Here is a 16,229-nt window from a genome sequence, read left to right on the forward strand (position 1 = left end):
AACTCTTCAGCTGACGGGGGTTTGAGGACCTCAGGAAGCCATAGCAAGAGTGCAGAATTTTGGGTGGCCCAGAGTCCAAATAGGGTGGGCCCTGGAACACCCATGGCTACGCCACTGCAGCAACTGAGCCAGAGACTCTTATGACTAAGGACACCTGCTGTATCCAGATAAATAAACAATCAGAAGGAGAAGTAAGTTGGTATGGGTAAAACTGTAAGCTGAACAGGTGGTTGGAGGGGGCTAGTATGATTACTGTGCATACCAAGGACATAGGTCAACCTATATCAAATGAAAACTTATGCCCTAACTGCCAATAAGGGAATAAATGATAGCATATGATGGAACATATTGGAACATGATACATCATAACAGGAAACAGAATATTCTGAAAAGATCCATATTCATTAGGTAGGAAGGGTAATTATAATTAAGATAATGAAGAACGGAAGAAAAAAGTATTTAAGAGGAAAGAGAACTGAGGATGGCGAGCCTCAGTGTGTCCACTAGGAGGTGGACATATTGACAACTCCCAGGGAAAACTGTTTTTATTTGCTACATATTATACTGTATTGGGATGTTTGTTACTATTTTAATAATTACTGATTGGCTTCTTTGACAATTTGAATAAACATATATTATGTCTAATACTTATTTAGTAGCCAGAGTTTTTCTTGCCTGGAATTCTGCCTGGGAAGTAAAAATTTTCTCGCGGCCAGGAGATCTCCAGAAGGTTAATTCTATCTCTGAGGCAAGACAGAAGGTGAACAAGTCCCACCTCCAGTCTGGTAGCCCCTGTGCTGCCTTGGAGGAGAGAGGTCTCCTAGAAAGACAGCATCCCCCTGGTGAAGTAGGAAGTACTCCTGTAGCCAGGACCTGCCCACCAGGGGATATACTATCCTCTCGCACTGAGGCTATATCTCCAAGTTCTGCCCAGGAGGGAAGGGTTACGACAGCTGATGTAGTTGCTGATTTGATGATTAGGCATATACATAGTTGGGGGGCTGGTGGACGTGAGGATCGCCTGGTAACTTGCCTGTCTGGTGCGAAGGTGGCAGACCTCATGCGTCACCTAGACAGGATCTTAGATAGTGCTGGGGAAGGAGCCGGCTGTCTTGGTATGTGTGGGTACCAATGACATAAGAAAATGTGGGAGGGAGGTTCTGAAAGCCAAAGTTAGGTAGAAAGCTGAAGTCCAGATTCTCCAGGACAGCATTTTCAGAAATGCTCCCCATTCCACATGCAGGACCCAAAAGGCAGGCAGAGCTCCGAAGTCTCAATGCGTGGTTGAGACGATGGTGCAGGGATGAGAGATTTAGATTTGTTAGGAACTGGGCGACATTCTGGGAAAGAGGGAGACTGTTCCGAAAGGATGGGCTCCACCTTAACCGGGATGGAACCAGGCTGTTGGTGCTAACTTTTAAAAAGGAGATAGACCAGCTTTTAAACTATAACAGGGGGGAAGCCGACAGTCGCCCAGGAGCGCATGGTTCGGTGTGGAGTATTCTTGAAGGATATTATTGAAACAGGACATTTAGGGAATCCCAGTAGAGAGGTTTTAACAATGCTTAAAGTAAGCCGGGTGTGCTTAATGAGAGAGCAGGATAAAGGACGCGCATTATCCCCTTCAACTTCTAAGCAGCTTGTAGATCAAAGGAAAACACAATTTAAAGTGCCTGTATACAAAAATGCTAGAAGCCTAAAAATTAAGATGGGAGTGTTAGAATATATAGCACTAATGGGCCGATGATCAGAAGCAAACCGAGGAGCTAGAGGCTGTTAGCACCATACTAGCATCTGCATTTGCAACCGCACCATGATCAGAGCCCCCAAGCAAGTGAAACGACTCGCCGGCTCCGAACGCAATTAGCATGCAAATGCATGCAAAACAGCGCAAGTAGCATGCACATGTTTCTGCCTTCAGCCTCAGCTCCAGCCTACTGCTTCACCTTTGTTCGTGAATGTTTCCTTGGGACTGCCTCAGTCACTACATATGGCTCCATTTCACATTCTCCTCCTAGTACTGTCCCTTCCCAATCTACTCCTCCACCCGAAGCCACTGTGCACTACAGTTATACACTGCGCTTTCGTTGATTTTATTACCTACTACTATTTAACATTTCTAAAGCGCTACCAGGGTTACACAGCGCTGTACAATCTAACAAAGAAGGACAGTCCCTGCTCAAAGGAGCTTACAATCTAAAGGACAAAAAAGTGCAATCAATCAAATTGGGGGCAGTCTAGATTTCCTGGATAGAGGTACAATGGTTAGGTGCCGAAAGCGACATTGAAGAGGTGGGCTTTGAGCAAGGATTTGAAGATGGGCAGGGAGGGGGCTTGGCGTATGGGCTCAGGGAGTTTATTCCAAGCATAGGGTGAGGCGAGGCAGAAAGGGCGGAGCCTGGAGTTGGCGGTGGTGGAGAAGGGTACTGAGAGGAGGGATTTGTCCTGTGAGCGGAGGTTACAGGTAGGAGCGTAGGGGGAAATGAGGGTAGAGAGGTAATGAGGGGCTGCAGATTGAGTGCATTTGTAGGTTAGTAGGAGAAGCTTGAACTGTATGTGGTACCTGATCGGAAGCCAGTGAAGTGACTTGAGGAGAGGGGTGATATGAGCATATCGGTCTAGGCGGAAGATAAGACGGGCAGGAGAGTTCTGAACGGATTGAAGGGGGGATAGGTGGTTAAGTGGGAGGCCAGTGAGGAGTAGGTTGCAGTAGTCAAGGTGAGAGGTGATGAGAGAGTGGATGAGAGTTCGGGTGGTGTGCTCGGAGAGGAAGGGGCGAATTTTGCTGATGTTATAGAGGAAGAAGCGACAGGACTTGGCTGTCTGCTGGATATGGGCAGAGAAGGAAAGGGAGGAGTCGAAGATGACTCCGAGGTTGCGGGCAGATGAGACGGGGAGGATGAGGGTGTTGTCGACTGAAATAGAAAGTGGAGGGAGAGGAGAAGTGGGTTTGGGTCGAAAGACAATGAGCTCGGTCTTGGCCATGTTCAGTTTCAGGTGGTAGTTGGACATCCAGGCAGCAATGTCGAATAAGCAGGCTGATACTTTGGCCTGGGTTTCCGCAGTGATTTCTGGTGTGGAGAGGTAAAGCTGGGTGTCGTCAGCATAAAGATGGTATTGGAAACCATGAGATGAGATCAGCGAGCCCAGGGAAGAGGTGTAGATTGAAAAAAGGAGGGGTCCAAGGACAGATCCCTGAGGATCTGGGATAGGGGTGGAGGAAGATCCATGAGAATGTACTCTGAAGGTACGGTGGGAGAGATAAGAGGAGAACCAGGAGAGGAAAGAGCCCTGGAACCCAAATGAGGATAGTGCAGCAAGAAGTAAATTATGATTGACAGTGTCAAAAGCGGCGGATAGGTCGAGGAGGATGAGGATGGAGTAGTGATCTTTGGATTTGGCGAGTGTAGAGGGCGAAAACCAGATTGAAGCGGATCGAGGATGGCATGAGAGGAGAGAAAATCAAGGCAATGGCTGTGAACGGCGCGTTCAAGTATCTTGGAGAGGAAGGGTAGGAGGGAGATGGGGCGGTAGTTGGAAGGACAGGTAGGGTCTAGTGATGGTTTTTTGAGAAGTGGTGTGACTACAGCATGCTTGAAGGTGTCAGGTACAGTTGCAGTGGAGAGAGAGAGGTTGAGGATATGACAGATGGGGGGGGTGACAGTAGGAGAGATGGTGTTTAGTAAGTTGGTGGGGATGGGATCAGAGGAACAGGTGGTGCATTTCGAGGAGGAAAGAAGGTGGGTGGTTTCCTCACCATCTCTCTTGTCCTCTTCCTCCCTCCTTGCTTTCTGCCTTCAACATTTCATTCCTTCCATTGTACCTTCCCCATTCTGAGTTCTTCTCGCCTTCGTCGCCATTCCTGTCCTACTCTTCTCCGCACTCTCTTACTCCTTCTTCTTCTCTCTGCTGGAGACATCAATCCCAATCCTGGTCCCCCTCACCAACCCTCATCCTATTTGTGCAGGTCGCACAGTGACCTCTCAAATCTCATCTCTATCCCTCTCCTCCCCCCCCCCCCCCCCCTCTTTGCCCTTCTCATAAGCCCTATGGAATGCCCGCTCCATCTGCAACAAACTTTCTTATATCCATGACTTTTTTTTTTATCTCTCGCAGCCTCCATCTGCTTGCCATAACAGAAACTTGGCTTTGCCCTGAAGACTCTGCTTCAGTCGCAGCCCTCTGCCAAGGCGGTTATTTCTTCTCCCATACTTCTCGCCCTACTGGCTGCGGTGGTGGTATTGGACTATTACTCTCACCCTCTTCCAAATTTCAATCTCTTCTGCCACCTCAGTCTCTCTGCTTTTCTTCCTTTGAAGTCCACTCCGTCCACGTATTCACTCCTTTGCCTCTTCGAATAGCAGTTATTTATCGTCCCCCTAATAAGTCCCTTTCATCCTTTCTCAGCGACTTTGACTCTTGGCTTTCCTTCTTTCATGATCCTTCTTCCCCATCCCTCATCCTTCGCGACTTTAACATTCATGCTAATGATCCTGCCAACTCTTACGTTTCCCAGTTCCTCGCCTTAACATCCTCCTTCAATCTCCAACTATGCTCCACTTCCCCCACTCACCAAAATGGTCACTGTCTTTATCTTATCTTCTCCTATAACTGCTCTCCCTCCAGTTCCTTTGCCTCAGATTTTCTCCTCTCTGACCATCATCTAATAACCTTCACACTTAAAACTTCCTCCTGCCCAATCCCGTCCAATCTTAACCAATTTATCTAGGAATCTTCAGGCTATTGACCCTACTACCCTATCCTCCAGTGTCTCGAACCTCTTCTTTACCACTGCACCATCCAAATCTGTCAATGAAGCCATTTCTTCCTACAATACTATTCTATCCTCTGCTTTAGACACTCTTGCACCTCTCATGCCCCGTTCTATAAGGCGTACCAAACCCCAGCCTTGGCTGACTTCTAAAATCCGCTACCTACGTTCCTATGCCCGCTCTGCTGAACGCCTCTGGCTGAAATCTCATGCCCTTGCTGACTTCATGCACTTCAAGTTCATGCTGACCTCCTTCCAATCTGCTCTTTTGCTTGCCAAACAGGACTATTACATCCAGCTGACTAATTCTCTCGGCTCAAACCCTTGACTTCTCTTCGCCATACTGAACTCTCTCCTCAAGGTGCCTCCATCTCCAGCTCTCCCCTCACTATCTCCTCAGACCCTAGCTGAGTTCTTCCACGACAAGGTTCAAAAGATAAACCTTGAATTCTCAACCAAGCCACCCCCACCTCTCCCTCCCCTTGTCCATACCCCAAATTCCCCAACCCCTTCGTCCTTTTCCTCCTTTCCCGAAATCACTGATGAAGAAACAACACATCTTCTCTCCTCTTCAAAACGAACTACCTGTTCCTCTGATCCCATTCCTGCCCACCTTCTTAACACCATCTCTCCTACTCTCACCCCTTTTATCTGTCATATCCTCAATCTTTCACTTTCCACTGCAACTGTTCCTGATACCTTCAAACATGCCGTGGTCACACCACTCCTTAAGAAGCCTTCACTTGACCCTACCTGTCCTTCCAACTATCGACCATCTCCCTTCTCCCTTTCCTCTCCAAGATACTTGAACGTGCCGTTCACCGCCGCTGTCTTGACTTTCTTTCATCTCAAACTGTTCTTGACCCACTCCAATCTGGCTTTCGCCCTCTTCATTCAACTGAAACTGCACTTACAAAAGTTTCCAATGACCTGTTACTGGCCAAATCCAAAGGTCTCTATTCTATCCTCATCCTTCTCGATCTATCCGCCGCTTTTGACACTGTTGATCACAGCTTACGCCTTGATACGTTGTCTTCACTTGGATTCCAGGGCTCTGTTCTTTCCTGGTTCTTCTCCTACCTCGCGCTTCGCACCTTTAGTGTACACTCTGGTGGATCCTCTTCCACTTCTATCCCACTACCAATCAGTGTACCTCAGGGTTCTGTTCTCGGTCCTCTCCTGTTCTTCAACTACACTTTTTTCCTTGGCTCTCTGATTTCATCCCATGGCTTTCAATACCATCTCTACGCTGATGACTCCCAGATCTACCTCTCTACCCCTGAAATCTCAACCAGCATCCAGACTAAAGTAGCAGCCTGCCTACCTGATATCGCTGCCTGGATGTCTCAATGTCATCTGAAACTTAACATGGCCAAAACCGAGCTTCTCATCTTTCCCCCTAAACCCACATCTCCTCTCCCCCCTTTCTCTATTTCTGTGGATGGCACTCTCATTCTCCCTGTCTCATCAGCTCGTAACCTTGGGGTCATCTTTGACTCCGCTCTCTCCTTCTCTACTCACATTCAGCAGATTGCCAAAACCTGTCATTTCTTTCTCTATAACATCAGCAAAATCCGTCCCTTCATCTCTGAGCACTCTACCAGAACCCTCGCCTAGATTATTGCAACCTGCTTCTGACCGGCCTCCCACTTAGCCATCTCTCCCCTCTTCAATCAGTCCAAAACTCTGCTGCGTGACTCATTTTCCACCAGAGTCGCTATGCTCACATTAGCCCTCTCCTCAAGTCACTTCACTGGCTCCCTATCCGTTTCCGCATTCAATTCAAACTTCTCTTACTGACCTATAAGTGCATTCACTCTAACGCTCCCCAGTACCTCTCCCTAAGCGCCCCCCCCCCCCCTCGGGTACTCCGTTCTGTGGATAAATCTCTCGTCTGTCCCCTTCTCCTCTATTGCTAATTCCAGACTCCGTTCCTTTTATCTCGCTGCACCTCATGCCTGGAATAGACTTCCCGAGCTTATACATCTAGCCCCGTCTTTGGCCGTTTTCAAATCCAGGCTAAAAGCCCACCTCTTTGACGCTGCTTTTGACTCCTAACCATTACTCACTTGCCCTGTACCCTTTTATCCCCACCTCTTTAATTCCCTTACCTCTTAGTTGTTCTGTTTGTCTGTCCTATTTAGATTGTGAGCTCTTTGAGCAGGGACTGTCTTTTCGTGTATGGTGTACAGCGCTGCATATGCCTTGTAGCGCTATAGAAGTGATAAGTAGTAGTAGTAGTAAACCTATTTCTCCCCAATGATCAGAAACCAGCACGCCAAACATTGGTTTGCTGGCCGTGGCAACCCCTACGCCAGCTCGGAGCTGTCGTTAGGGTTTGCAGACCATTGGGGAGGAATGGTGAGCCCAGTCCAGTATGCATTTGCATACTAGAAGGCCCCCCATTCCCCCAAATGCAGCAGCCCATGCACCTCCCCCCAGCAGGAACACTGACCCAATACCCCCCCCCCCCCCAGCGACACAGGGGTTGGGGGTCCGGCGGACCTCCAGTCCTCCCCACCCCCCCACCCCCCGACATAGGTTCAGGGGGACTGGAGGTCCGGTGTGTCTCCAGCCCCCCCCCCCAACCGGCATACCCTCACATGAATGGAGTACTGGTGGTCCAGTGGCTGAGAGTCAATCCCTGCCACAAGTCAATCCCCCCCACCCCCGACCTGGTGGTTTTAGTGGCCCTTCCCTACTCCCTACCTTCGTTGGAGGAGGAAGGTGGCCTAGAGGAATGGATTGCGGCTGCAGGGTGATAGACTTAGGAATAACATCAGGAAATAGTTTTTCACAAAAAGGATGGTAGATGCCAAGAATGCCCTCCCAGGGAGATGGTGGAGACAACAGTGACAGAATTCAAATATGCTTGGGAAAGACACAGAAAGAGGATGGTATCAAAACAAAACATAAATGACCTCATGGATGTTGATGTGTTGTGATACACAAGAGTGGTGTTTAGACAGCTACTCCAGCAGTACAGAAATAAGGCCAGTGCTGGACAGACCACTATGGTCTATGTCCTGTATATGGCAAGCCAAATCAGGTGGGGCAAGTAGGGCCAGTGCCGGGCACGCTGCATAGTCTCTGTCCTGAAAATTTTATACCACATTTGTATCATTTGCTACGAGAGCGGGTGCTGTGTACCTCAATAGGAGAGGGAGAGACATCTTAAAGTTGAATTTAGTAAGTAAAATGTTGTTAGTTAGTAATACTGCTGGATTGTTGATTAATCATGAATTGATAATGAATGTGACTGTTGGGCAAACTAGTAACATAGTAAATGATGACAAAGACCTGCACGATCCATCCAGTTTGCCCAACAGTCTGGATGGATCGTGCAGGTCTTTATCTGTCATCATTTACTATATAGTCTGAAGGCTGGTGCTCTTACAGCCCATGACCAGGGGACACAGTTTACAAACCACTGCCCTTGGGAGACAAACCAACCAAGCCCAGGGAGACTAGTCCTGCTAGAACAGACCAGCACATGCCACCTTCTACTGGAGAGAATACTGGCAGACTAACCAATGACCAGCCCCTTGTAGGCACCCTTGATAGAGAAAAGGAAGTTCTCTTTAGTTTCCCTTGACCTTAGTGAGGTGTTTGATTTAGTCGAACATGATATCCTTCTCAATCGCTTAGAAACCTCTTGGATTTCTGATACTGCTCTATCATGATATAGGTCCTTGAGCAATAGGTCCTTCCAAGTCCTCTGGCAGAAAACCCTCTCTGCTGTTGTTTCTATCCTGTGTGGAGTTCCACAAGGGTCTATTCTTGGTCCTGTCCTATTTAATATCTTTCTGGGACCACTTGCACTCCTTCTGCAAACCATGGGAATTGCCTTCTATATGTATACTGATAACATACAACTGCTTTTTCCCTTGGAATCTCGATCCTTGCAACTTATGGATGAAATATCTGTCAAGTTAGATAAAACATCTAATTTATTCAAAAGTTGCCCAGCACCTACAACTCTCATGACAATATGATATCTTCCCTTATACCTTTTCAAAATCACTGCATATACACATCCAATCTTTTCTTCATTTTTCAGTTTTAATAAATTCAATTTGGTTAACGGACCTCAGTAGCACAATGAGTGCAGCAGCAGCGATTCATTTGTCAAGAGACTCGATTGCTCTCAACTCTTGACACGCTATTGGCTCTTCATGGGTCCACCCATAACTCAGTTCAATAATATTTATGCATTACTCATTGAAATAACTAAATTACTGACGTCAGAGGAGGGCGGGCATAGGAAGAAGGAGAGAGACGTCGGAAGAGACAGAAGCGATCGAGAACAGCTGATCCAACCCGTGCAGCACCTTCACACACAGGTGAGAGGCGCTGCACCGGCCATTATGGCAGAGGGGGGGTCCGGTGGAGGGGGGGAGCGGCGGCGAAGAACTAAGGGGGGCGGGGCCGGAGGCAGAGGATAGCGATAGGCGGAGCATTGCCGACAGTAGCAGAAGAGAGAGACAGGAAGGGCGGGGGGGCCCGGCGATGCAGAAGTTTAGATTTTTAACATTTTGTATTTCATGAACGGAGAAGCGGGGAGCAGCGGCGATCTCGGGTGGGGGGGGCAAGGCTGTCCACACAGGACGCTCCTGATGAGCGCCTTTGCCCCCTCCCGATCCTTTGTTAATGTTTGTGGAGACATTTTTTTATGCAGGGGAAAGCGGGGAGCCACGTGTTTGTATTGTTTTCTTTTCTTTTTTTTTTTGTTTTGACGTTTCTGGCATGTGCAGAGCAGCCAGCATAACGCTTGGCTGCTCTGCGCATGCTATAGGAGCCGATTACCAACGGGGATTGATGCATGGTTCTTTACAATACCGCACCGAATTTGTGCGACTTGTTTTTTTGGAGCATTGTTCGTTTTTTTAAATTCGGTAATGGCTTTTACGATTTTGCTTTTTTTACATTTGGTTGATGCATCTGGGCCATAGAGAGGCAAAAGATTGCTCTCTATCTCCACCTGCTGGTAGATGGACACAACCCACCAGTCTATGGATTGATCTGCTTGATGATATGGAACGTAACACTTACCTTGATTACTGTCATTAACTTTTTCAAATACATCGCCTCGACCGTAGTTAAACTTATTTATGGAGCAAAAAAATATGATAATGTCACACCACTTCTGAAATCCAAACATTGGCTTCCCATCTACTGCCATAATCCTTTCAAAATTCTGGTCTTGACACATCAAATCTTTCACTTTGGGGTCCCACAGTTTCTCTTCAGATCACTTCTCCCGTATATTCCAGCATTCACTTTACACACTTCAAAACAACATTTCTTAGCTGTCCCAACACATTTTCAAATAATTTGCATCATGCTAGGTCCACCTGCTTTTCTTTGACTGCTCCTCCTCATTGGAACATGTTACCCCTTGAACTCTCACTTAAGAACTTCATGGCAGCCTTAAAATTATACTATTTTAAGAAGGTGTTTGGATCATCTGGCTGATCCTTACCTTAATCTGCCTTGAATCATTTTGTCTTTGTTCCCGTTTGCGCCACAGTGCTAGCACTTCACTGACTGTCTTGTCTCCTTTTACAATCCCTCCCTCTTCTTTTGTTTAGGGATTAACATATACTTGTCGCTCTTCCCTTACCTTATTTGCATTTAATTATTTTATTATTTCTCCCTTCTCATTCTATTTTAAATTTTATAAACCACTTAGTTATTGTGCGATTTGTGTATATTAAATAAAGATGAACCTTGAAATATGTCACTGCAAAACTGTGTTCTCTGTCTGTACCATCTGCTAGAGGATTCCAACTTCAAATCCAACAGTATGTTATTCAAGATTTTAGAAGCTACTACTGCATAAGCAGTATGTCTAGTTATATCCAAGCCTATTTTTATGAAACAGGATATCACAAGTTTTTATGAAGAGCACAGAGTGAGCAAGACTGAGCACAGGGAATAAGCATCTGCAAGATGGGTTGGCAAACCAGAATGATGTTCTATGGACCAGTAACAGAATTTTAAAAGTGATTCTGTAGGTGACTGGTAGCCAATGTTTGTTAATGAGAAGAGGAGCAACATGATCATATTGCTTGGCAATGTATATTAACTTTACAGCAAGGATCTGCATCAGTTGGATCATGGAGGATTTAACATACTGTAGAAGATAGCTGTAGTAGTCAAGTATGCTAATAACAGTGTGTACTAGAATTTCAACTGCAAGTACATCTACAAATTTCTTGATACGACTATCAATCTTAAAACAAAACAACCCCCCACCCCACACACACACACTTTTATCACATTTGATAACATGAAACTGAAAACTGAGTTGACTGTCCACCACAACTCCCAAGATCTTGATGGAAATTTTAACAGGTATTAGAAATCCAGAAATAGATTGGTTGCCAGTGTGTAGTAAATTGGCATATTGTGAAAAAAGGAAAGCCTTGAATGTCTTTGTATTTAGCTTGTTATCAATGAGCCAATCTGCAAAAATAGCAAGCCTACCTGTAATTTCACTGAGTATGGTTGAATCATCAGGATTATGGTAATCAACAGTTGTATGTCACCTGCGTACAAGACTGTGATTGTGCCAGAGAAGCAAGCAGTAACATGGGTGCTGAAAGCACTTGGTCTTTAGTTCTGTGAACTGAAAAGTCAATCTTAATTCAAAACCTATCATGTGTTATTTGCTTACATTACATGGGATCTGAAGGAGGAGGATTACCTTCGAAAGCTAATCAAAAAATGTATTAAGTTGGTCCAATAAAAAAAGGTGTCATCTTATTTTCTTTTCTACATTTTGTTTAATTTCTATTTACTACATGGGATAAAATTTAGTAATATGACAAGGATTAGAATTGACAAGGTTTAATTTAACAGTAATCATTTCTCTAACACATGACTTTCTTTCTAGGTGGTTTACAATATGTACCAAACTATTAAGACAAGAAGTCTTGTTATGACATATCATGACATCTACAGTATGGTTCACCATTAGATTCAATACTTGTGATGTGGTATCTCACAGAAGTATTCATTCCAAAAATATAGCCTCCTTGCCTTCCGTTACACATTCCAAGATCCTGTTCAGAATTTCTTCAAGCCCCATCCGCTCTAATGCCTGTCCAAGGCTGGTTTCTCAAGGGCTTTTCATTAACAGTCAATCCTCTCACTAGCTATTCTCCCATTTCCTCTTGCCCACTGAAGTGTGTACTGCATGTTGTAATTAATATTATCTAAAATGCGCTGCATTAAAAACATAGCAAGTACACAAAATATATTTCAGATCTATAAATCACTAAGGGCCCTGTTTACTAAGCCACATTATAGGCGCGTGCCTACATGGTTAGCGCGTATGCTAATTGTAGGCGCGTTAAAAATGCTAACGCGTCTTAGTAAACAGGGCCCTAAATCATCTCCATATGAAAATCAGGCCACTTACTAGATCACTACATTATTTCTTTAATAAAATCTTCAGCATAAAAAGACATATGTAGAATTCTAGCAGACAGTACTGTACCTTTTCTTCCTCTGTACCTTCTTTGAATTTAGCCAACACTTTTTTGAGTTCTTGTGGTGTATACACATTGGAGTCAATATTCACTTTGCCCAGCCTTAGAAATGAAAGTAGTAATTTGTTAGATATAGTACTTTTTTTTTTAAGTCAGAGTGAATTTATCAAATTTATAGAAAATAGCAAATAGGGAAATGAGGAAGAAGGGCAAACAAAGGGAGAGGAGAGATACTGCTTTACAAAGTTAAAATGGTACTCTTTAGGACACCAAAAAATGCTTTTCAGGTAGAGTGATATGAAAAAGGTTTTCTCCCCTCTTCCTGATTTCTCCTATTATTGCATAAATAATGGTTTCCGATCTTCTAAATGCAATCTTAGACAAAGGGAACCTGAGCAAACACATAACACAATTTTGAAGAAACAAAGTTACTAAACACCCATATCATCCATATGAAAAAGCAGTGCTTTTTTTGTGCCGGTATGTAACGGTACGGCGTACCGGCACCTTTTTTTTCCCCTGCACTTCCTCTCAGTCCCCCAGGGGCGTGGTGTGCTGGAGCCGGCTCGCAAGTGAGGTAAGCATGGCAGGAGGGCGCCACAAGCTATGCTTACCTCATCTCCTGCGCTCTGGGGGGTTTAAATCGTTGTTGATCATTTACCTCCACAGCAGCCGCAGTGAAAGGCCGTCTCCAGACTTCCCTTCATTTCCAGTCAGTGTCCCACCTTCTTCTGACGTCATTTCCTATTTCCGTGAAGGCGGGACACTGACTGGAAACGAAGGGAAGGCTAGAGACGGCCTTTCACTGCGGCTGCTGCAACGAAGGCAGGGGAGCGAGGAGAATCGCTGGGTGGGTATGGATGCCTAGAGGGGGGGGCAGGGGAGCGAAGGGAATGCATGGGTGGGTATGGATGCCTGGAGGGGGGCAGGGGAGCGAAGGGAATCGCTGAGTGGGTATGGATGCCTCGAGGGGGGGCAGGAGAGAGAAGGGAATCGCTGGGTGGGTATGGATGGCTGGAGGGGGGGGACAGGGGAGCGAAGGGAATCATTGGGTGGGTATGGATGCCTGGAGGGGGGGCAGGGGAGAGAAGGGAATCGATGGGTGGGTATGGATGGCTGGAGGGGGGCAGGGGAGCCAAGGGAATCGCTGGATGGGTATGGATGGCTGGAGGGGGGGCAGGGGAGCCAAGGGAATCGCTGGGTGGGTATGGATGCCTGGAGGGGGGCAGGGGAGCCAAGGGAATCACTGGGTGGGTATGGATGGCTGGAGAGGGTGCAGGACATGGATGGAGGAGAGGGAAGGGAGACAGAAGAAATTCTGGATATGGATGGTGGGGAGGGAAGAGTGAGGAATGAGATGGGGGGAAAAGGATGAAGAAAATAGGCAGAAGCTGGATCCAGCGGACAGTCAAGTCTGCAGAGGACCCAGCTTTTACTTACGGATGTAGGACAAGAAATGAAGAAGAAAGGCGGAAAGTAAAGAAATAAATGGAAAGGAAGCCCTGGAAACAGAGTTAAGGGAACAGAGAGCAGCAGAATCAGAGACTGGGACCAATATGGATAGAAAAACAAAGTCACCAGACAACAAAGGTAGAAAAAATCATTTTATTTTCATTTTAGTGTTTGAAATATGTCCAATTTGAGAACTTACATCTGCTGTCTTATTTTGCACTGGGTATACTGGAGCTGTAACAGCTTACAGAAATTATTTATAATGAAAAAAATCACGTTATTTTGTTCTCCTATACTAGTATAATATTTTCAATGATGTCTGTTTATATGCGCCATAGCTGGTATAAGGGGTGTGGCCAATGTGGGGGTGGAGCCATATGTGGTGACCCCGCCCATGAGTACTGGCACCTTTTCTTCTACAAAAAAAGCACTGTGAAAAAGTAACTGCCTTCTTTTTTACTCAATCAATTGACCAAATTTAATTGATTAGACTCAGCTGATTGAACACAGCTAGGCTTGATTTCAGCCAACTCTGTTCAACCTAACCCTCACTATATATTACTACTACTACTATAAATCACTTCTATAGCGCTACCAGTCGTACATATATTGAACCTTACCATGAGAGTGGAGTAGTCACCACAAAGTTTCTACAATAACACTATGCCTAGATGAAAGAAAATTCCAGAAGAGACGAGGGGAAAAAAAGCTGTTGAAATATTTCAGCCTGGAAAGGATTACAAAACATTTTCTAAAGCTTTGGGACTCCACTGAACCACCGTGACAGCCATTATCTCCAAATGGAGAAGACTTAAAACATTGGTGAAGCTTCCTAAGAGTGGCCAACCTACAAAATTACTCCAAGGGTGCAGTGATAACTCAACTGGGAAGTCAGAAAACATCCCAGAAGATCCAAATAAATGTAGGCTTCTCTAGCCTCAATTAAGGTCAGTGTTCATGACTCCACTATATATAGACTGAGTAAAAATGGGATTCATGGGAAAGTAGCAACACAGAAATTGCTGCTATCCAAAAGTAATATTAATGCTCATCTCACATTTGCAAAAAAAAAAAAAAAAAACAACACCTGAATGATCTCCAAACCTTTTGGGATAATGTTCTATGGACAGATGAGTTACAATTGGAACCCATTGGGGATAGGGGATGGGATTTGATATACTGCCTTTCCGTGATTACAATCAAAGCGGTTTACATATTATATACAGGTACTTATTTTGTACCTGGGGCAATGGAGGGTTAAGTGACTTGCCAAGAGTCACAAAGTGTTGCAATGGGAACTGAACCTGTCTTACACATCTTTCTGGATGCACCTCTTAAGCTATGGCATTGCACCCACTTCATAATTATTATTACAAATTTATATCATTATCATGAATTTATATCATTATCACAATATCATGGAATAGAGTTTACTATGTAAGTAGAGGTGTTTTGTTTTCCTTCACTGATCATGTTGTTATATTAGTTTTATTTTACTACATTTAGATGTGGTCACTACTGTCCTATGGTGCCTGCATGAATATACTTGTATGTTAGATGATATCTATATTAAGATCTCTATTATGTACACATTCATTTTTGCCTTTATAGTTGTGTGTGTCATCACTACCACTATTGTATTTTATATTTATACGGTTTTCAGTGTTGTTTTACGATTTTATGTTTCAATTTTTTATTCTCAATTTTGTATATTAAACTTTATGTTTTCAGACCCCTGAGGAAGGGCTTGATGCCGAAACACAGACCGTGTTGGGTCCCAAAAAACTTGTTCTGAAGCTCTTACTCCTTTGTCTGGGCTGGTCATTTGGATTTCATCCACCCCTTGGCCTGTTGTCCCCTGGTTCCCAGGCCACTGTACTAACCACTAGGGGCTACTCCTCCAACACAGGTCCCATTATTTCTGGCATAAAGCAAATACAACATTCCACAGTAAGAACATCATACCAACAATCAAACATGGGGTGGTAGTGTGATGGTTTGGGGATGCTTTGCTGCCTCAGGACCTGAAAAACTTGCCTTTATTGAAGGAACCATGAATTTAGCACTGTACCAGAAAATTCTTACAGAGAATATTCAGTCATCTATCTATAGCTGGAGCTGAAGCATAATTGGGTTGTGAAGCAAGGCAATGATCCAAAACACAACAGCAAGTCTACATCTGAATGGCAGATGATAAACAAAATGAAAGTTTTGGATTGGCCTAGTCAAGTTTCTGACTTGACTAGGCCATTCAAAGATTCTGTGGCAGGATCTGAAATGAGCTGTTCATGCATTCAAACCTAAAAATGTACCTGAATTAAATCAGTTCTACAAAGAGCGTGCTAACATTCCTCAACAGTAATATAAAAGACTGACATCAAATTATAGGAAGTCCTTTAGATTGTAAGCTCTTTGAGCAGGGACTGTCCTTCTATGTTAAACTGTACAGCGCTGCGTAACCCTAGTAGCGCTTTAGAAATGTTAAATAGTAGTAGTAGTAGTGTTTGATT

The 16,229-nt window shown here is 44.8% G+C and overlaps 1 protein-coding gene across 1 annotated transcript in view; it reads right to left on the reverse strand.

Moving 5' to 3' along the window:
- Window positions 1-16,229, reverse strand: part of SIL1 (SIL1 nucleotide exchange factor) — a 696,897-nt gene that overhangs the window by 484,866 nt on the left and 195,802 nt on the right. The window contains exon 5 of the mRNA XM_030212991.1: window positions 12,276-12,369. Within this exon, the coding sequence (XP_030068851.1) occupies window positions 12,276-12,369 (94 nt within the window). The remainder of the gene's footprint in view (window positions 1-12,275; window positions 12,370-16,229) is intronic.

This window comes from Microcaecilia unicolor, chromosome 8, assembly GCF_901765095.1.
Source record: "Microcaecilia unicolor chromosome 8, aMicUni1.1, whole genome shotgun sequence".
Classification (NCBI taxonomy): Eukaryota; Metazoa; Chordata; class Amphibia; order Gymnophiona; family Siphonopidae; genus Microcaecilia; species Microcaecilia unicolor.